Source organism: Salvelinus alpinus, chromosome 20 (genome assembly GCF_045679555.1).
Source record: "Salvelinus alpinus chromosome 20, SLU_Salpinus.1, whole genome shotgun sequence".
Lineage (NCBI taxonomy): Eukaryota > Metazoa > Chordata > Actinopteri > Salmoniformes > Salmonidae > Salvelinus > Salvelinus alpinus.
The window spans coordinates 9662201-9684549 of NC_092105.1; the positions used below are offsets into that span (position 1 = coordinate 9662201).

The 22349-nt window shown below is 42.8% G+C and overlaps 1 protein-coding gene across 2 annotated transcripts; it reads right to left on the reverse strand.

The window, feature by feature from the left end:
- Positions 1-1789: 1789 nt before the first annotated feature.
- On the reverse strand, positions 1790-18392 carry LOC139546263 (interferon alpha/beta receptor 1a). 2 transcript variants are annotated; one of them, XM_071354417.1, is made up of 7 exons: positions 18184-18392; positions 11494-11620; positions 11096-11280; positions 6364-6524; positions 4852-5005; positions 4534-4691; positions 1790-4377 (listed from the first exon to the last, which is right to left on the reverse strand). In XM_071354417.1, the coding sequence occupies exons 1-7, from the start codon at positions 18233-18235 to the stop codon at positions 3997-3999; spliced, it is 1218 nt and encodes a 405-aa protein (XP_071210518.1). In that variant the 5' UTR covers positions 18236-18392; the 3' UTR covers positions 1790-3996. The 2 variants fall into 2 exon arrangements, with proteins under 2 accessions (XP_071210518.1, XP_071210519.1); XM_071354418.1 differs by lacking the exon at positions 18184-18392 and adding an exon at positions 17509-18071.
- Between the last annotated feature and the right edge of the window lie 3957 nt (positions 18393-22349).

The window sequence follows — 22349 nt, forward strand, 5'->3', positions numbered from 1 at the left end:
CACCCAACACATTCCAAAGCCATCTGGCTCCTACAGATAACCATTCACTTCTGATGTAAAAACCAGTCGCTATCACTCTTTAAATAAAATACTGAGTTTAACAATGTTCCAAGTTTAACCCAGAATCTAACAATAACCTACTTGCGGCAGCATGTTCACAATCACATCTTCCCGCCCCAAATCAAATCAACGTTTATTTGTCCCGTGCGCCAAATACAACAGGTGTAGACCTTACAGTGAAATGCTTACTTACAGGCTCTAACCAATAGTGCGGAAAACAGGTGTGTGTGTAGGTAAGTAAAGAAATAAAACAGTAAAAATACATTTGAAAATAAGAGTAGCAAGGCTATATACAGACACCGGTTAGTCAGGCTTATTGAGGTAGTATGTACATGTAGGTATGGTTAAAGTGACTATGCATATATGATGAACAGAGAGTAGCAGTAGCGTAAAAGGAGGGTTTGGCGGGAGGTGGGACACAATGCAGATAGCCCAGTTAGCCAATGTGCGGGAGCACTGGTTGGTCGGGTCAATTGAGGTAGTATGTACATGGATGTAAGGTTAAAGTGACTATGCATATAAGATAAACAGAGAGTAGCAGCAGCGTAAAAGAGGGGTTGGGAGGGGCACATAATGTAAATAGTCCGGGTAACCATTGGTTACCTGTTCAGAAGTCTTATGGCTTGGGGGTAAAAACTGTTGAGAAGCCTTTTTGTCCTAGACTTGGCACTCCGGTACCGCTTGCCATGCGGTAGTAGAGAGAAAAGTCTATGACTGGGGTGGCTGGGGTCTTTGACAATTTTTAGGGCCTTCCTCTGACACCGCCTGGTGTAGAGGTCCTGGATGGCAGGCAGCTTTGCCCCAGTGATGTATTGGGCCGTACACACTACCCTCTGTGGTGCCTTGCGGTCGCAGGCCGAGCAATTGCCGTACCAGGCAGTGATGCAACCGGTCAGGATGCTCTCGATGTTGCAGCTGTAGAACCTTTTGAGGATCTCAGGACCCATGCCAAATCTTTTTAGTTTCCTGAGGGGGAATAGGTTTGTCGTGCCCTCTTTACGACTGTCTTGGTGTGTTTGGACCATTCTAGTTTGTTGTTGATGTGGACAACAAGGAATTTGAAGCTCTCAACCTGCTCCACTACAGCTCCGTCGATGAGAATGGGGACGTGCTCGGTGCTCCTTTTCCTGTAGTCCACAATCATCTCCTTAGTCTTGGTTACGTTGAGGGATAGGTTGTTATTCTGGCACCACCCGGCCAGGTCTCTGACCTCCTCCCTATAGGCTGTCTTGTCGTTGTCGGTGATCAGGCCTACCACTGTTGTGTCGTCTGAAAATGTAATGATGGTGTTGGAGTCGTGCCTGGCCATGCAGTCGTAGGTGAACAGGGAGTACAGGAGGGGACTGAGCACGCACCCCTGGGGTGCTCCAGTGTTGAGGATCAGTGTGGCAGATGTGTTGCTACCTACCCTCACCACCTTGGGGCGACCCGTCAGGAAGTCCAGGATCCAGTTGCAGAGGGAGGTGTTTAGTCCCAGGTTCCTTAGCGATGAGCTTTGAGGGTACTATGGTGTTGAGTAATAAAGAAAAAAACTACACAGGAAATCAGTACAGGGCCAAAAGTTAGTGACTGTGTACATGTAGCAGCATGTACTCTCACAGCCACACGTGGTTGTTACTCACTGATGAATAATATGTTTCCTTCACAGATGTAACATAGGTCAAGCTCACATCATTTATCTAGGAAAAAGGTAGTGTCCGTATGCAATAAAAGACCTGGGCAAGGAGTATGAGATGAGATACTTTCTTTAATATGAATTCAACTCTATTTGGAAGCAATATTGTACAGCGTGTTCAGTATTGTACAGCGTGTTCAGTATTGTACAGCGTGTTCAGTATTGTACAGCATGTTCCGTATTGTACAGCGTGTTCAGTATTGTACAGCGTGTTCAGTATTGTACAGCGTGTTCAGCATTGTACAGCATGCCCAACGATATAAACACTATTCACCAGGACTACTTAACTCACAGTAGGTAATTATAATGCTGCGTCAGACGTCATCTAGGTATAAAGCATAGACGATAAACATTTGCATTGGCTGTGGTTATGAGGCTTTGACAGATGCAAGGTATGGTTATTGGTTGATGCATTTTGTTTCATGTCACTATTATCCAAATTATGCAGATTATTTCCTTGTTTAACTTTGACAAAATGTTGTAAAAAACCTCTAGACCAGGGCTCCCCAACCCTCTTCCTGGAGATCTACCGTCCTGTGGATTTTCAGTCCAACCCTAATTTAAACACACCTGATTCTACTAATTCGCTGCTCAACAAGACCTTAACTAGCTGAATCAGATATGTTACATTAGGGTTGGACTGAAAACCTACAGGACAGTAGATCTCCAGGAAGAGGGTTGGGCAGCCCTGCTCTAGGTGGAAGTTGTTCCACCTCAGAGAGCAAACCATCAGAAAGAGGAAGAGACATCAATAAACATTGACCTTCAGGGATCCAACCAGTAACAGTCGGACCAAAACACCTATCAAAACAAAGATGAAGTCAAATAATAATAAGGTATCAGAGAGTAAACATAACACTTCCTGATGTCAGATTCTATAAGAATCATAAAAGGACAAACTAATTAAATGTTTCTAAAAGTAACATAATAAAAAATAAAAAAACAGGCACTCAGATGTGGCAGGGTTAGCAAACCACCACGGATTACAGCCCAGTACATCACCCGGGCAGAGCTCCCTGCTATCCAGGACCACTATACCAGGCGGTGTCAAGAGGAAGGCCCCAAAAATTGCAAAATGCTCGAGCAACCACAGTGCACCACGTCTGGAACCAACAAGCCTTAAGACCGCTAAACAAGACCGCTAAATAGCTCTTCAAATGGTTACTCGGACTACGTGCATTGACTATGTACACACAGGACTATCAGACATACAGTACTTACACTGACAACACACACACACCAAATACGCTACTGCCAATGTACTGTCTATCATCTATCCTAAGCGGGCGCACACACACACAGGACTATCAGACATGCAGTACTTACAATGACAACACACACACACACACCAAATGCACTGCTGCCAATGTACTCTTATCTATCCAAGGCACACACACACACACAGGACAGACACACGACAGGGTTGGTTTAGAGGATAAATTAACCAGAATCATTCCTTTTCAAGAAAATGTCTTGACTAGAAAATAGGTTGATTTGTGCGATTGAAATGGTTAAAACTGACACCCTGTTGTTTAAACACAAACTAGCTACCGTGTTTCCCCCTGGATTCACACACACTTCACAGGATGCTAATGGACCAACGGTCTCAGAATTCACTGGAAACAGATAGCACGCCCTTGGCTGTGACCAGCCCAGTCTGAGATGAGATAAACGTGTTCCAAACGACACTAAAACATGTCAGTCATTACACTGGCCACAGAAACCAAAGATGGACTGGGGTCTTTTAGACATCTTGAAGTCAATGGGCCCCCCCATACCAAATCTGACACTTTTAAGCTTGTTTCTACACCCTTAAAACACACAGCAACATGGGATTCATTAGTCCACTGTTGATACGGTCCCAAAATGTTTTGCATGTCAACAGACACGTTTAAGGTATTGGACTTTCAAGAAGTGTCACTTGCCACACAATGATGCATTTTACATCATGTGACACTTTGCTTCTTGAAAGTTCAATATTTTGAAAACTTGTCTGTTGACATGCAAAACATTTTGGGACTGTATCAACAGTGGACTAACGAAACAATATTATAAGATCGTTTTGGAGTAGATTTTTCCTTTAATGTAGGCAGGACAGGTGACGATGCGTCTCTGGCTCAGACGTCATTCTCTTCACAGTGACCTTTGAGGAGAGGCAGCAAGACGGAGACTTGAGAACATTCTGTGCGACCATTCTCATTTCCTCATTACAAATCGCCAACCATCGTTGATGGTCTTTCCACCCAGCTCTCCATTTCTCCTCAGACGCACACATCCACAACCCCCTCGTCCAGATCTCTTTCGTCGGCCGACTCTCTCCCCATCGCCTCTATCTTGACCTGCTCCAGTGTCTGCCAGGAGTCCACTTCCTGGTCTCTCCTGATTGGCTCCCCACCACTACGACCCTGCTGGGCGGAGCCTCCCTCTGTGGAGTAGATCCCAGAGTCTCCGCTGTCCTGGCGGATGTGCCTGCCGCTGTCCTGCTCCAGCTCTGAGGGGGGCGCTGTGAGAGGAGGAGCGACATGTATCTCCAGGAGCAACACCTCAGGACAGATGGTCAGCTTATCACAGCACAGCTCCGCCTCTGAATCAGCAGTGAGGAGGCGGGGCATGTCGGAGCCAGGGGAGGAGTCACAGAGGTACTGGGGGGAGGGGAAGAGAGAAAGATGATAATTGTCATGGCTTAATCCCAACCACCCTTAAACACACAGATACACCCACCAACCAAGAGGATGGACGGTACACCTGGATATTACTGTTATGCTGTTTACTGTTGAGTAAACATTTGTGAGGCCTACCTCCTGGATGTGTGCAGGCAGCTGGATAGAGGGGTAAAAGGTGTTTTTGAGGACTCTGTAGAACCTGAAGAAGGCGTAGGAGGGAAGCAACACGAGCAGGAAACACAGCATCATGGAGACCAGGAAGTATAGGAAGATCTGCCAGTACGGGGTGTCACCTGAGGACGAGGACAGTCACACTTTAGTGGCCTTATTATGCAATTGCTCCTGTAAAACACGCTCTCTGCCATCTCTACACACACATTACACAGGTAGGTAATTTGTCAAGCAATTTGGAAACCAATCTCCAAGTCTTTAGTGTGAAGTGTTCATTCCTACCCTCTGTCTGCCTGCACTGGGGTTCTGTGTAGCTGCTAGTCTTGTTGTAGTAGTCATAGCGAGACTGGATCATGACACAGTACCACGTCCAGGCCTCCAGCTCAGGCAGCGTCACCAGGTTGCTGCTAGAGTCCACCACTTTAGGCTTCAAACCCTGAACATCCAATAAGAACAGGTTATAAAATCAGACATGGTTGGGATACGCAGCCCTGTCTTGCACTACCCCCAGCCGTTCCACTTATTTCACCCATTCCAGTTGAATCAGATGTGCTAGTCCTGAATACGTCACAAAAGTGGAACGGTTGGGGGTACACCAGGAAAGGTTTGGGATATAGAGATGACATAGAAATCATATATCTGCTCTGGTGTAACACAGGGACACAGCAGAAGGGTTATTGATGTTGTTTCAACAGGAAGAGTTCCAGAGAACATGGAACAACTGACATAGAATACTTCAAAACCTTCCAGAATACAAAGCACCAATATAGAATACTTCAAAACCTTCCAGAATACAAAGCACCAATATAGAATACTTCAAAACCTTCCAGAACACAAAGCACCAATATAGAATACTTCAAAACCTTCCAGAATACAAAGCACCAACATAGAACACTTCAAAACCTTCCAGAATACAAAGCACCAATATAGAACACTTCAAAACCTTCCCGAATACAAAGCACCAATATAGAACACTTCAAAACCTTCCAGAATACAAAGCACCAACATAGAACACTTCAAAACCTTCCAGAATACAAAGCACCAACATAGAACACTTCAAAACCGTCCAGAATACAAAGCACCAACATAGAACATTTCAAAACCTTCCAGAATACAAAGCACCAATATAGAACACTTCAAAACCTTCCAGAATACAAAGCACCAACATAGAACACTTCAAAACCTTCCAGAATACAGAGCACCAACCAGTTACCTGCATTGAAAACCACATTAGAACACACTTGTGTTCCTATCTTTAAGATGATTGTTTAGAGTGTTACAACATGTTGTTGTAGCTTCTGGTGTTTTATAGCAGTCCCAGAGTTACTGAGGGGAGGCCCAGGTTACAGCAGTCCCAGGGTTACTGAGGGGAGGCCATGGTTACAGCAGTCCCAGGGTTACTGAGGGGAGGCCATGGTTACAGCAGTCCCAGGGTTACTGAGGGGAGGCCCAGGTTACAGCAGTCCCAGGGTTACTGAGGGGAGGCCATGGTTACAGCAGTCCCAGGGTTACTGAGGGGAGGCCATGGTTACAGCAGTCCCAGGGTTACTGAGGGGAGGCCCAGGTTACAGCAGTCCCAGGGTTACTGAGGGGAGGCCATGGTTACAGCAGTCCCAGGGTTACTGAGGGGAGGCCCAGGTTACAGCAGTCCCAGGGTTACTGAGGGGAGGCCCAGGTTACAGCAGTCCCAGGGTTACTGAGGGGAGGCCCAGGTTACAGCAGTCCCAGGGTTACTGAGGGGAGGCCCAGGAGTCTTTAGAGGCCACAGAAAAAGGCAGAAGGTTGTGCCAGTACCTGAGGGTCATCAGAGCGGCTCCAGTACAGGATGCGGTAGTCCAGGAACGGGACGTGTTCCTTCATGGAGCCCTGGGTGCTGGTCAGGGGATCAGAGATGGTCACATCCAGCAGGTTCTTCACAGGAGCCAGCTCCACCCTGGACGGTGGGCCCAAAGAAGCTAGACAGGAGGAAGAACAGATCAGACCAAAATAAACTCACTAGTCAATAATAGTTACAATACAGGCAACCCCAGAGTCCTGGAAATGACTCTTGGTGAATGACAGATTAACTGTTTGTCTCTGTGCTAGTTGTGTGTGTGTGTGTGCGCGAGGATAGTGTTGTGTGTGTATGTGCGCGCGAGGATAGTGTTGTGTGTGTGTGTGTGCGCGCACACACACGAGGATGGTGTGTGTGTGTGCGCGAGGATGTGTGTGTGTGAATTGAATTGTATTTATCCAGGTGAGACCCATTGATGTTAAAAACCTGTTTCACGAGGGCGACCTGGCAAGAAGGCAAAACAGGGAAATAGCAGCGTAGGCATACAAAAAAAATACAAATACCGATACTAACATACTGTATACTTAATGAGTAAATAAAACATACTATTAGTTCATTTTAGTATACTGTAAACTAACGGTATCCTTTTAGTTGAGCGTACTTGTACTTTGCCTGTCTACCGGAAATTGATGCTGTGCAAAGTCTTGCTAGCTTGTTAGCATTGCAAATTACTAGCTAGACATCCCACAACTTCGGGTGGGTTCGTAAATCTGCCGTGCCAGAGTGCAATCTGGGCATTCGTAAATTCAGAGCGCGTCGCTCTGGGAGAGTTCAGAGAGCACATTGGACGCTCTGGCCGAGTCCGAACGTTCTGACCTCAAAACAGCAGTCAAGCACCCAAGCTAACTGGCTAATGTTGACTAGCTTGCTAGCTACTTCCAGACACAAATGAGAGAACACCTCACTCTGACCATTGTACTCGCCCTAGCAGAGCTGGTTAGGCTGTTGTCATGTTATCCAGAGCGTTGGTAACTAACTACTCTGCTGGCAAGAATTTAATTACGCTTTTTTTTGCGGACGTTTACTGACACCGGTTATATTCAACAGATGTTGAGAGTTCATAAATTCATTATTTATTCAGCGCTCTGGCACAAGAGAGTGCTCTGAAATCGGAGTAGTTAGCCAGAGTGAATTAACAATGTCCATTAAGAACGCACAACGCACAACGCTAAGCATGACGTGAATAATCAAGTCAATAAACGTTAGGTAGTTAGATGCCAGTATATTAACTATATGCTAAGTCCGATGTATTAGTAGCCAACTAACGTTAGGTAGCTAGCTAGCTCACATAGCATATTACAGCAGTATGTACTGGTATGTGGTTCGTAAGGATAGCGTAGCTAACAAAATGTCAGCCAACATAATGTGTAACTTATTTGAAAAGTCATTACATTGCTCAACATTTGTCATAAATAGTTAACCTCACTAGGGTAGGTGGCACTATTTTCACCTCCGGATAAAAAGCGTGCCCAAAGTAAACTGCCTGTTACTCAGGCCCAGAAGCTAGGATATGCATATAATTGGTAGATTTGGATAGAAAACACTAAAGTTTCCAAAACTGTTAACATAATGTCTGTGAGTATAACAGAACTGATATGGCAGGCAAAAACCTGAGTAAAATCCATCCAGGAAGTGGGACATTTTTGATGTGTGTGCTTTTCTCTTGCCTGCCTATACAGTATGTCAATGGTTAGGACCAAGACTGCAGTTCCTATGGCTTCCACTAGATGTCAACAGTCTTTAGAAATTGTTTCAGGCTTGTATTCTGAAAAATGAGGGAGTAAGACCACTAAGTGGATAGTGGGAAGATAGTGGGACTTCCCCCAGAGCTGTTTTCTGCGCATGACCGAGAGCGCGCCTTTGTTTTTCTTTTATATTGACGGAGCTATTGTCCGGTTGAAATATTATCGATTATTATGACTAAAAACAACCTGCGGATTTATTATAAACATTGTTTGACATGTTTCTACGAACTTTACTGATAGTATTTGGATTTTTCATCTGCCTGTTGTGACTGCCTTTGAATTACTAAACAAAACACGCCAACAAAATGGATGTTTTTGGATATAAAGAGGGACTTTATCGAACAAAACAAACATTTGTGTAACTGGGAGTCTTGTGAGTGCAACCATACGAAGATCAAAGGTAAGTGATTAATTTTATTGCTATTTCTGACTTTTGTGACTAATCTACTTGGCTGGTAACTGTATGTAATGTTTTGTGTGCTGGGCGCTGTCCTCAGATAAATCGCATGGTATGCTTTCACCGTAAAGCTTTTTTGAAATCTGACAACGGTTGGATTAACAAGAAGTTCATCTTTAAGCCGATGTAAAACACTTGTATGTTTTATGAATTTTTATTATGAGTATTTCTGTTTTTGAATTTGGCGCTCTGCAATTTCACTGGATGTTGGCCAGGTGGTAGCGTCCCACACCCCCTAGAGAGGTTAAAGCAATGAATTTGTATCTGCTCTCGTTGGACTTCGGCTGCATATTTTCCGCCATTTACTACAAATCTGAAAATGTTGTGAAGCCACACCCCTATTTCTGAGGAATTGCATTATGGGCCCTAAAAGCACAGAAATGGTGTCTACTGCTTGTATACTTTGTTAAAATTTTGTACAACATCCAGGAACTTTTGGCATACTAACTACATCCATACTATGACCAATAAGCATACTACATACTCAATTTAAGTCACAAATTGTACAGTTAGAGCGGTTAGTATGAGTATTCGAACACAGCTTAAGTGTCGCAAGTTCCAGATACATTTGAAGATTAGAAACAACTGCAGCTATCACAAACAGTGTCGTCGATCAGAGTCTTAAAAACAGGCAAAGACACTAAACTCCCATAACTTTAATATATTTCGAGGCATATTCCAGGATGAAGGCATTATGGGATAAATATTGCTTTCCCCATCTCAGTTCTAGCCTTAGGAACAGACAAGGACAGCAGTGACTGTGAAGGAAGACTGTATTGAGTGACTGATCTGGTCAGTAACGAACATAGATACAATGGGAGTTGTCCCATCAATGCTTTGTTCACAAAAGTGTACCAGTGCTTTAGCCTCCTGGTGGAGAGGTACATTGCACCATGGGTAATTGATGTAGCATTTGTAATGAATCTTAAAGCACCATGATAAACTCTGGACTCAGTGTAAGGTACTTGTGGAGGTCTGCATATAGACAATATCACCATAAAATCGAGGACCGACAACAAAGTGCTTTGAACAAGATCCTTTGACAGATATTGAAAAGCAAGATTTGTTCCTAAAATAGAAACCCAATTTCAACGTCAGTTTCTTCGTCAGTTTATCAATATTGTTTCACATTCAGCTTTTCATCTAACTAATTCCCAAGATACTTATAGGTGACCCTATCAAATTTGCTGGCCTTTTATCATTCAATTCTGAAAGTGACTCCATCTGTTAACTTTCAGAGAAGAAAAAAAATTATCATACATTTAGTTTCTTGCATTAAGCACAAGTGTCAATTTGAAAAGATGCCTCTGAATAACATCAAAAGCCAACTATAAGTCCTGAAAAGCGATCTCAATATTAGATGCGCTAGAATAAATCATTGTGTCATCAGCATACAGATGGAGATTTGCAGTCAACAGTCTTCCCTATATCATTTATATACAGTGTAAAAAGGATCGGACCTAAAGTTGAGCCCTGGGGAACTCCTTTCGTAAGCCTTCGAAACTCAGATTCCATTCCCTGTTGTGCTACACACTGTTCTGTCAGAAAGGTCGTTTTAGAACCAATACAAAGCATCAACACTTAAACTAACTTTTATTTAGTCTATACAACAGCAGGGCATAGTCAATGGTGTCGAAGGCCTTTGACAAGTCGATAAAAAGTGTAAGTGATTTCTTGTCCTGAGCATCTAGAATATCACCTACAACCTTAATGCAGTAATTGTACTATACTGCCCTACTAAGCAAAAAGGTAGTAACTGATCATTTGGTCGAAAATTAGACATTTTTGCTACATTAAACACATGTTTAATCATGTGGACAAGTAATCTGCCTCTATTGTATTGTGTTTTGGTGAAAATGGGGGTCATGTTAGCAGTAACTGCATAGTCATTTTTCTCAGTTCCACGCTATGAGCAGTTACTGGCTTTTTTGCTTGGTAGGGCAGTACACTTGGCTCCAAAACACAACTGAAATTGAGATAAAACTGAGTTATTATAAAGACTTTTTCAACTGAGTATCGGGTTTTCCAAAACGTTTGCATGTGCAGAAAATTTAGATATGGGACGATAGTTATCCAACTGGGACAGATCTCCACCCTTATGTAAAAGTGTGACGTAGGCTCCTTTCCAGACTTTAGGAATGGTATTACTCGCCAATGAAACCTTTAATATACGAGTGAGAGGGGCAGCAATACTCTCTGCACCCATTTTTATTTGAAATGAGGGTTCATGTTCATCCGGGCCAGCCGCTTTCTTAAGAGTAATAGATTTGAGTACCTTTACAACTTCTGAAAGCTCAATCAACACATGCGTGTGGCTCTGTGTGTGTGTGTGTGTGTGTGTGTGTGTGTTGGTGTGTGGCTGTTGGTGTGTGGCTGTTGGTGTGTGGGCGTTTAAATGTGTGAATGTTCGCAACTGTGTTAATTTTCTTCTCTCATTTAGCTTTTCCATCTGTGCTCAAGTCTGTCTGCCTTCTCCCATTCCTCTCTCACCATCTATATCAGGGCAGAAGTCCTTGTAGACCCAGTGCGAGTTGACTCCGTCTGCGCTGGCTCGGACTCGGAGCACGTACATTCCCAGGTAGTGCAGATCAGAACCTGTGAGGTCACAGCGGGTGTGTGTGGTCCTTTCACACACACGGCTCCAGTTCCTCTTCTTCATCTTCATCTTGTACTTCCTGTTGGGGAGCGAAGGGTCAGTGATGAGAGGCAGTCTTGGCCTAATACCAGATCATGACTCTCATGGTGGTAAAATAAAACAGACGAGTCACTGTTTGGGTGTAGGATGTGAAATACGGTATCATGTGTGACATGTAGGAGGGGGGAGGTGAAATACGGTACAGTATGTGACATGTAGGAGGGGTCTGGTGTGTGTGCATCTGGTGACTTACGCCATGTACTCTGCAGTGAAGGTAACAGCGTTGCCTGTGGTCGTCTGGTCCCAGTCCCACGTCAGTACGTACTGTGTGTTCAGGGTGAGCAGAGTGAGTTTCTGAGGTTGTGGCAGCTCTGCAAGCACTGGAACACAGAGAGTAAGACAGGCAGACCGGGTCATTGAGAAGTTCTTCACTGTTTGGTACCGTGGTGATTACATGTTACATGATGGGAGTTGGATATAATCAACTGATTCGGCAGCAACTTTGAAGTTAAAATAACCATTTGCATACTTTAGGCTGTGTATTTCATCACTACTTCACAGCCAACCACCAATTCACATGTCCTGTGGACAATATGAAATATTCAACAAAAAAAAGAGGAATTGATCCAATATTTAAAATCTCTGAAGAACCAATAAGCAAACTCCCCTGTGGTGAGAATGAAACAATAGACGTGCAACAATGACATTGACCTCACTAGCTAGCCAGCGCTTCTATTGGACGATTCCACGCCAGCGAGAAATATTTTCAGTCTCTCAGAATGTTCTTGTAATTCTCACATAGGAATGGCATTGGGAGGATGTTTAACATGCTTTTTACCTTTGTAGCAAACAAATATATATATATATATATATTTTAAACATGATGAAAGTGACCATGTAAAACCTTAATGATCTGTAAACCGTACATGATAGACATCTTGGTGTCATTATAACTCCTTGTAGTGTTCCCTCAAATATGGAGTATGTCTAGACTATTTTTTTTTTTTTTAATTGTCACATTAATTTATTCAACATTAAATAAAATATTGATCTCAAAACGACGCTTTTCGATTTAGCTTATTTTTAGACAGTTTGTAAACAATATAATCTTCTTCAAAAATAAACATTTCCAGAGTAGGCTCTGGTACATTTAATGATATGATCCAGTCTATTACATAGAAATGGTAATTATAGGTCATTAACCAATCACAGCCCTCCTTTAGGATTGCACATAAAGCAAGTCACCAGCAGATGGATTGCCTTTGAATCCATTTTCCCCATTCACTGTGTTGGTGGTGCTCATAAACTGTTTCACACAGAATTAGCAGAGCCCACTCTGGAAATGTGATGTACTTGTAGATTATTCAAATTGGTCAGAAGCCGAAAAAGGAAATTCCTGAGGACAACAATGGGAACTCCACCTATGCTCTCCAGTAAACATTAAATCACATGGTTTATCTGTTGCTCTGTGACTGCAATAACTTGAGAACAAAATTTGACTACAATAAAGTTACCAATGTCTTTGCAAATGACCCAAAATAAGCCACGTATAACAATATGCTTCAAATGAAAACCCAGATGACTGCGGTAAAAATAAAAACAGCAGGCTTATTACACACAAAAGATAATAAATATCCCCTCCGGTCAGCGAACCCAAGACCTTCATATCCCAGGGCAGTGACGCTAAGCGTTACGCTACAAACCCTGTAATAGATACGTCAACTTTGATTTAAAAATTGTCAGTCTGGTGATGACAGCACATTTTGTTCCACAAAGTTGGATATTCAGTACTGATTGAATGTTTAGTCATATTTGGTTCATTTGTCTTAAAACAGTTGTTGGGTTCAAAGACAATAATTTTATCACATAGCTAACAAAGTTAGCAAGCATGGAGTTTGACTGTACACGTGTCACACAGGCAAGGAATGATCATTATGATGTTGTTTACATTTACATTTAAGTCATTTAGCAGACGCTCTTATCCAGAGCGACTTAAAAATTGGAAAGTTCATACATATTCATCCTGGTCCCCCCGTGGGGAATGAACCCACAACCCTGGCGTTGCAAGCGCCATGCTCTACCAACTGAGCCACACGGGACCACCATCTTTGAGATGTTTCTGCAACTTGGAGTCCACGTGGTAAATTGAATTGACTGGACAAGATTTGGAAAGGCACACACCGGTCTAGATAAAGGTCCCACAGTTGACAGACCATGTCAGAGCAAAAAAACAAGCCATGAGGTCAAAGGAATTGTCCATAGAGCTCAGAGACAGGACTGTGTCAAGCCACAGATCTGGGGAAGGTTACCAAAACATTTCTGGTCCCCAAGAACACCGTGGCCTCCATCATTCTTAAATTGAAGAAGAGGTGGCCAAACTGAGCAATCTGGGATCTGACCAAGAACCCGATGGTCACTGACAGTGCTCCAGAGTTCCTCTGTGGAGACGGTTGTCCTTCTGGAAGGATCTCCCATCTCCGCAGCACTCCACCAATCAGGCCTTTACAGTAGTGGCCAGACGAAAGCCACTCCTCAGTAAAAGGCACATGACAGCTCGCTTGCAATTGACCAAAAGGCACCTAAAGGACTGACAATGAGAAACAAGATTCTCTGATCTGTTGAAACCAAGATTGAGCTTTTTGGCCTGTATGCCAAACGTCACGTCTGGAGGAAACCTAGCACCATCCCACCAAGACAACGCAGTAGTGGCTTCGAGACAAGTCTCTGAATGTCCTTGAGTGGCTCAGCCAGAGCCCGGACTTGAACCCGATCGAACATCTCTGGAGAGACCTGAAAATAGCTGTGCAGCAACGCTCCCCATCTAACCTGAGAGCTTGAGAGGATCTGTAGAGAAGAATGGGAGAAACTCCCCAAATACAGGTGTGCCAAGCTTGTAGCGTCATACCCAATAAGACTAGAGGCTGTAATCACTGCCAAAGATGCTTCAACAAAGTACTGAGTAAAGGGTCTGAATACTTATGGAAATGTGATATTTACAAAAATGTAAAAAATTGCTTTGTCATTATTGGGTATTGTGTAGATGGATTCAATTGTGAAAAAATGTATCAATCTTCCTTTGCTTTTCATCCAACTGGTGTTACCTAGATAGATGCTAGCTGCTACTGTTGTGCAGCAACTAGCTGATAGCCTTCTATTTGCTAGCTGCTACTGTTGTGCAGAAACTAGCTGATAGCCTTCTATTAGCTAGCTGCTACTGTTGCGTAGCAACTGAGTTGGTCCACCGGTTTAGAACTCTGAGATAGCGCTGAAAAGATGTCAACATTGTTAGGAACACTACAAAAAAAGGTAGCACATCCTTAGTATTTTTAATTAGCTGAAATGTGCCCATGAGTGATACATTGTGAATTTAATAAAAAAATGGTTGCACCTACAAACCTGTTCAGTTCAAATGGATTTACATCTATAAAAACAATTGTTTTAAGTGTCTGAGTACCCTAATGCTAGCGACCTTGCTAAAAATCTGGTATAGTGGTTCTCGGTAACAGCCGGACGGATCATGACGAGAGGCGTGTGTCGTGTGTCGTGTACCGCCTGTCAAGCTGATTTGCAAATGTTAAATCGACATTGGTGTCATATTGGCTTAGATATGACGGTAGAGAGATTTTAATTTAACAATTGAACTTCAAAAACAATGCAGTTGAGCCAACAGGAACAACTATAATATTTTTTTTATATTAACAAATTCATGTTAACATTTTTACTTCGGAATCAAGACAGGCTACTCCATATGTTAGAGTACACTATAAGGAGTATAATGACATCGTCATCATAAGGTCTTACATGTATATATCTAAAAAGAGCCTAAAATTGCCACTTTCATCATAATTTCCCCCTCAAAAAAAAAAAAAAAAGTGTACAAATTTAAAAAGAATTTCAAACTTTCTTTCCCCCAAAGAAGTTCCTATGTGAGAACGGCCAGAACAAAATCAGATATCAAAAATATTTTCCGCTCCTGCTGGTGTGGCAAAACCTTGTAGAACTTGCTTGACTGAGACACAATGCCTCAACAGGATGTTGTATCAGATGGGGGGGGGGGGGTCTAATTTAGAGGAGGGAACAGTTCCCCTAACATCTGTGTGTGCCAAGCTTCAGTGCACCCTCTGACTCAAATCAGTTTCTTTTTTATTTTACTCTTTCCAAGTCAAGGGGGGGGGGGGGGGGCACAGTCAGGGGTGCCTGCTAAACCAAGTATAACTTTAAGAAATCTAAGATGTGTCAAATTATATCCAGCTCAGGGGCTCCAGCTATGCATTTGGCTGCCAACTTGCTAGCTAAGTGGCTAGATGTCAAGATTTAGTGTTTTGGTCACCGTAGAGACATTCAATCCCGTCCTGGATCGAGATCCCCCGTTGATTTGTTCAGTGCGTGACTATGACTGGTTATGACGTTTCCTCTAGCTCAGCCTTTGCACTCCGAAACAGAGTCCACGGTGTTGGAGTTATAAAAAATATATATATGAGGGTGTGACAGAAAGCTAAACCATGGTTTCGGGAATCATCCCAGGTTATAAATAGCCTGGCTACAATGAAACCAGTTCAACTGCTGATGACAATGTAAATAAAAAGTGCATTGGAATATGAAGTATGACACATCAAGAGCCAGCAAGTGACTCAACCGTAAAGGAATTTTACAGCGTGGAGAACAGCATAACTTTCCAAACGGTCACTGAAGTACTGAAACGGCTTTGGAACCAGGGAATACAGGGGCCTCAGGCTCAGGTCTGCTGACTTTAGTTCCTCTTCCCTGGCCTAACCTCTTCCAAGTCTATTCAAATGTTGCTACAAGGCATTAGGCTACAGGGCAATTCCACGGTGACAGCATTGAGCTTTCATTCTAGATGTATGCCAAAACAAAAAACCCCATCGACTTCTAAAGTTTAACAAGTCATTACAACTCTATGCACAAGGACTACTTTTAACAATTTACACTGAACATTTTATGAAAATACATTTACAGGAAGGACTGCACAGATGCAAAGTTTGGCAAGAGAATTTCAGTAAAATCTCCCAAAAAAGTCTTAAATATTTACTTTGAAATCAAATTCAACGATATCTGCAGAAAGAAAGGGCCGTTAGAGATGACATGACACATTGACTCTGAAAACATATTTTGGTTATTGAACTACAGTAAATAAAGTTGATTTACACCCAATAACAGAGTTGCGGTAACGGAATTTAATCACGGGTCTCTGGTCTGTACAACACAGAAATGCATAATTAATTATGGATATGAATGGTATTCTCTTCATGGTGATGTATCCTATGCAGGGCTCTACAGTGCGACCATTTTACACGCATATGGAAATAAATATTTTGCTATGTGACCAGGATTGTTTTTACATCAAATATCCTCAAATGTATGTGTTGTTCCAGACCAAATCTGAACCAAGCATAGACATCTATGTTTCACAAGTTTGGCCATAAAAGTACACCACAGTACAGTTCAGTAGAGTACAGTGTACTCAAGTCGTGTGATCTACTGTGTACTGTACAGTAATGTACTGCTTCACTGTACTCTACTATCCAAACTTGTGAACCCAACAATGGTGTGACTACTATGAATTCCAAATGTAGCCAATTCAATTTCATAAATTCCGTTAACAATTAGGTAATGGAATTGTTTTAAATCACTTAATAATTCCTAAACAAAACTGATCAGTAAAACGCCTTTCCTTCCAGTTCTCTGCTGCCAATGACTGGAACGAACTGCAAAAATCACTGAAGCTGGAGACATATCTCCTCACTAACTTTAAGCATCAGCTGTCAGAGCAGCTTACAGATCATTGCACCTGTACATATCCCATCTGTAAATAGCACACCCAACTACCTAATCCCTATATTGTTTTTTTTTTTGCTCCTTTGCACCCCAGTATCTCTACTTGCACATCTATCACTCCAGTGTTTAATTGCTAAATTGTAATTTATTACACCACTATGGCCTATTTATTTCCTTACCTCCCTAATCTTACTTCCTTTGCACACACGGTATATAGACTTTTCTATTGACTGTACGTTTGTTTATTCCATGTGTAACTCTGTGTTGTTGTTTGTGTCATACTGCTTTGCTTTATCTTGGGCAGGTCGCAGTTGTAAATGAGAACTTGTTCTCAACTGGCCTACCTGGTTAAATAAAGTTTAAATAAAATGTAAAATTAAAACTCAATGTAAGCGTGAATCGATTCACAATTGCGGTACGGTTCTAGAAACAAATCCATTTACTTGCATATCACATCAAAATAAATACTTACTGTATACTGTTTTAAAGGTGAACACAGTTGCAGCCGGCAGTATTTTTCAGTGTATACACATTTGCGGCGTCTGTCTTTGTTTACACACAATTGTTCGGAGAAGCAGATAGCTAGCTAATTAGTACAGGTAACGTTAGTCCTCTGTCGTCCGTCTGTTTTCTGTTAACAAGCGCTGTAAACGCGAAAATATGGCCGTGTGGCTAACAGACTAACCAGTTCTGCTAGGGCGAGAAAAACGGTCATAAGGGGGTGTCTGGGAGTAGCTAGCATGTGTGGTCAGAATGCTTGGAGAAACCCTACACCTCGACCAGGAGCGTCCATTGTGCGCTCTGAACACTCCGGATTTATTAAAACGGTCAATCTGACAATGCTCTGGGTTTTCTAACGTCCGGAGCACCCTCTGGCACTCCATAGTGAATTTACGTACACACCCAGTGGTTTCGAGGTTTCGAAGACAACAATTGTATCCATATATCATCGGGTCGACATCTATATTCATGTAGTTAACACACGGGTTTCAACCACTGACGTACCCACCATTAGAATCGAATGTTTAATAGCTCTCAGATATTACAAATCAAGTCGATATAAACCCACCTCGTCCGACCGAAGGTAACGTTAGCTATCCATTACAGGGATCTAACTACAGCTAAGCTAGCTAGTTACTGTACTTACCATTGGTTATTGGGAGAGACCAGAGGAGAACGAGTGCAAAGCCCACGTTCATGATGAATAATGATTATTTAACAAGTAATCCAACGGTACGTTTTTCCCAAACTACCTTCACAGATCGTTCATTTTCCCACTCCCAGCTTTAGTTGCTGTGTGCCAGTTGATTTGGTCTATCACCCAGTGAACATCACCAGGATAAACAATCCAATACGGATGCCAACGCAATGCCATATATGGAGATGTATGAATGACGTCGAACTCAGTAACTTTACTCTCATTGGTCCTAACGATTTGTTTACGTTTTTTGCACGTAGCTTGCGACACAGTCGTCATGACATGGATGAGATCAATGGATAATCAGATATTGGTAAATGCATAGATAGTTAGATATATAGCTAGCTACTTAACTAGTTAGTTTGAAAAAAAAAATGTTTTTTGTTGCTTGGTAGATTATTTTGTTTAGTTTTACAAGGTTGGTGAAATTCAGGAGGGGTGAATGTAACAGTTGTTAAAATACTTTGTGAATTTCATCAGGTTCATATATTAATATAGCATGTTGATTTGTTATTATGCATGCCTGCACAAATAATTAAAGAGCAGCAGTAAAATAACAGTAGCGAGGCTATATACAGAGGGTACCAGTACAGGGTCAATGTGCGGGGGCACAGGTTAGTTGAGGTAATTGAGGTAATATGTACAAGTAGGTAGAGTTAAAGTGACTATGCATAGATAATAAACAGAGAGTAGCAGCAGTTTAAAAAAAAGGGGGGGGGGGACAATGCAAATAGTCTGGGTAGCTATTTGATTAGCTGTTCAGGAGTCTTATGGCTTGGGGGTAGAAGCTGTTAAGAAGCCTCTTGGACTTAGACTTGACGCTCCGGTACCGCTTGGCGTGCGGTAGCAGAGAGAACAGTCTATGACTAGGGTGGCTGGTATAGAGGGCCTTCATCTGACACCGCCTGGTATAGAGGTCCTGGATGGCAGGAAGCTTGGCCCCTTCCTTAATATTAGATTTCATGCACCAGCTGTTATTTACAAATAGACACGGGCCGCCATCCCTTGTCTTACCGGAGACAGCTGTTCTATCTATCTTGCCTATGCACGGAAAACCCAGCCAGCTGTATGTTATCCATGTCGTCGTTCAGCCACAACTCGGTGAAACATAAGATATTACCGTTTAATGTCCCGTTGGTAGGATAGTCTTGATCGGAGCTCATCCATTTTATTACACGATGGTTGCATGTTGGCTAATAGGACTGATGATAGAGGCAGATTACTCACTCGCTGTCGGATCCTTACAAAGACCGACCTACTTCCCCGATATCTTCTTCATAAGAATGATGTGGATTTGGGCCTTATCGGGTGTCTGAAGTAAATCTTTTGCGTCCGACTCGTTAAAGAAAAAGTCTTGTCCAGTACAAGGTGAGAAATCGCTGTCCTGATATCCAGAAGCTCTTTTCGGTCATAAGAGACGGTGGCAGAAACATTATGTACAAAATAAGTTACAAACAACGCTAAAAAACCCTCAATTGATTAGTAGCCCGTAAAACGGCAGCCATCTCCGGCACCGACAGTAAATCCAGCACAATACTGTGACTTCATACAACCTTCATACAACCTTCATACAACAATACTGTGACTTACATTTACATACATTTACATTTTAGTCATTTAGCAGACGCTCTTATCCAGAGCGACTTACAGTAGAGTGCATACATTTTATTACATTTTTACATACTGAGACAAGGATATCCCTACCGGCCAAACCCTCCCTAACCCGGACGACGCTATGCCAATTGTGCGTCGCCCCACGGATCTCCCGGTTGCGGCCGGCTGCGACAGAGCCTGGGCGCGAACCCAGAGACTCTGGTGGCGCAGCTAGCACTGCGATGCCGTGCCCTAGACCACTGCGCCACCCGGGAGACTTCATACAACCTTCATACAACCTTCATACAACAATACTGTGACTTCATACAACCTTCATACAACCTTCATACAACAATACTGTGACTTCATACAACCTTCATACAACCTTCATACAACAATACTGTGACTTCATACAACCTTCATACAACAATACTGTGACGTCATACAAACTTCATACAACAATACTGTGACTTCATACAACCTTCATACAACAATACTGTGACTTCATACAACCTTCATACAACAATACTGTGACTAAATATTACACTCTAAACCCTAGGCTGTTGAACGAGAGGCTGTGGAACGAGGCTGTTGAACGAGAGGCTGTGGAACGAGAGGCTGTGGAACGAGAGGCTGTGGAACGAGAGGCTGTTGAACGAGAGGCTGTTGAACGAGAGGCTGTGGAACGAGAGGCTGTGGAACGAGAGGCTGTTGAACGAGAGGCTGTGGAACGAGAGGCTGTGGAACGAGAGGCTGTGGAACGAGAGGCTGTGGAACGAGAGGCTGTGGAACGAGAGGCTGTTGAACGAGAGGCTGTGGAACGAGAGGCTGTTGAACGAGAGGCAGTTGAACGAGAGGCAGTTGAACGAGAGCAACTTACCAACCCCAGCGGCTACAAAGAGAGGTAGCTGAAATGAAGGCTACATGTAATGCAGATGCTGTAGAATATTTAAGCAATAAGGCCTGAGGGGGTTTGTGGTATATGGTCAATATCCCACGGCTAAGGGCTGTTCTTATTGTATGACGCAATGCAGAGCCTGGATACAGGCCTTAGCCGTGGTATATTGGCAATATACCACAAACCCCCAAGGTTCCTTATTGCTATTATAAACTGGTTACCAACTTAATTAGAGCAGTAAAAATAAATGTTTTGTCATGGCCGTGGTATATGGTATGATATACCACGGCTTTCGGCCAATCAGCATTCAGGGCTCGAAACACCCAGTTTATAATGTCCATTATTAAACCCTAAACCATCACCCCAACGATGGTCATGCCTTCATTTGGAGAATTTTAAGAATGGTATTTCTTTGTACATTACCAAAAAGGGTAACATTTTGACTTCAAAGACACTGTTTATCATGTACAATGCCTGGATTAAAATAAATAGCATGAACGGATTGAACATTGCAGTATGAACAAATGCAAAAGAAAGTAATTTCACATTTATTACAGCACCTACAGGAGTAAAAAATATTACTATATTGTGTTGACTGTGTATCTAATGATTGTTATTAAAATGCCTGCATGCCTCCATGTGGGTTCAATCCCTTTTGTAGGGAAATTAACCCAAGTGGCATTCATAACAGGTGAACGGCCACACCTCTCCTCACTCTCCCTAGTTATTTAACATACAGTTCATGACACTGTTCAGTGAACTACAAGATATTCTGTCCTTTTATCGGTGTGATCTGAGCCGGCACAGCGTCGTCCGGGTTTGGGCGGGGTAGGCCGTCATTGGTTAGGGGAGGGTTTGGGCGGGGTAGGCCGTCATTGTAAATAAGAATTTGTTCTTAACTGACTTGCCAGGTGAAGTAAAAAATTACATTCCCAGGTTATATTCAAAGCGAATGTGAGTGTGTTTGACCACATTCTCAGAACTTGCTTTCTTTTCTAGGTACATTCCATCCGGAAAGTATTCAGACCCCTTGACTTTTTCCACATTTTGTTACGTTACAGCCTTATTCTAAAATTGATTAAAAAAATGTTTTTATCATCAATCTCACCTGAGTATTTTGTCCCTGGCTGACCTCATTAGAAGTCACCTAATTTTGAACGACCAAGCTCTACCTGAGCCCCGTCACTGGTCCGCCGCATCTGGCAGGTGATCTCCCTGAAGAGGAGCTGTGTGGGGGGGCAGAGAGCGCTGTAGGCCCCTGGATGGAGGGGCAGTTCCCACAGCCTGACACGGACACCACTGTAGGGCCCAACACTGCTGAAATAAGGAGGTCAGGGGTTAAAGTGATTCTATACAAGTAAATTCTATCAACAAATTGATGTAATGAGGACCACTAGAATGGACAATATTTTTCAATTTCCAAAAGAGCAGACTAAAGTTTCACTCAGTTGGACTTCTGGCTAAGGGTGAAGGCCTGAACATGGGCCTGACAGTAACAGAAGGAATCTTTGAACTTGTTAAACAGGTCATATGGCTGGTTGGTCTTCAACCTGGCACAATCCTTCACATGAGTTCTTCCTGGAGGAGGGAACAAGAGACAGAGAGAAATAGAGAAACCGAGAGC

Excerpts from the sequence above, each read along its gene's own strand:
- LOC139546263 (XM_071354417.1), bottom strand. The coding sequence starts at position 18,235 with ATGAACGTGGGCTTTGCACTCGTTCTCCTCTGGTCTCTCCCAATAACC. Across the intron at positions 11,281-11,493 it reads TTCACTGCAGAGTACATGGC|GAAGTACAAGATGAAGATGA; the intron begins GTAAGTCACCAG and ends GCTCCCCAACAG. Across the intron at positions 4,692-4,851 it reads CCAGTGCAGGCAGACAGAGG|GTGACACCCCGTACTGGCAG; the intron begins GTAGGAATGAAC and ends CCTCGTCCTCAG.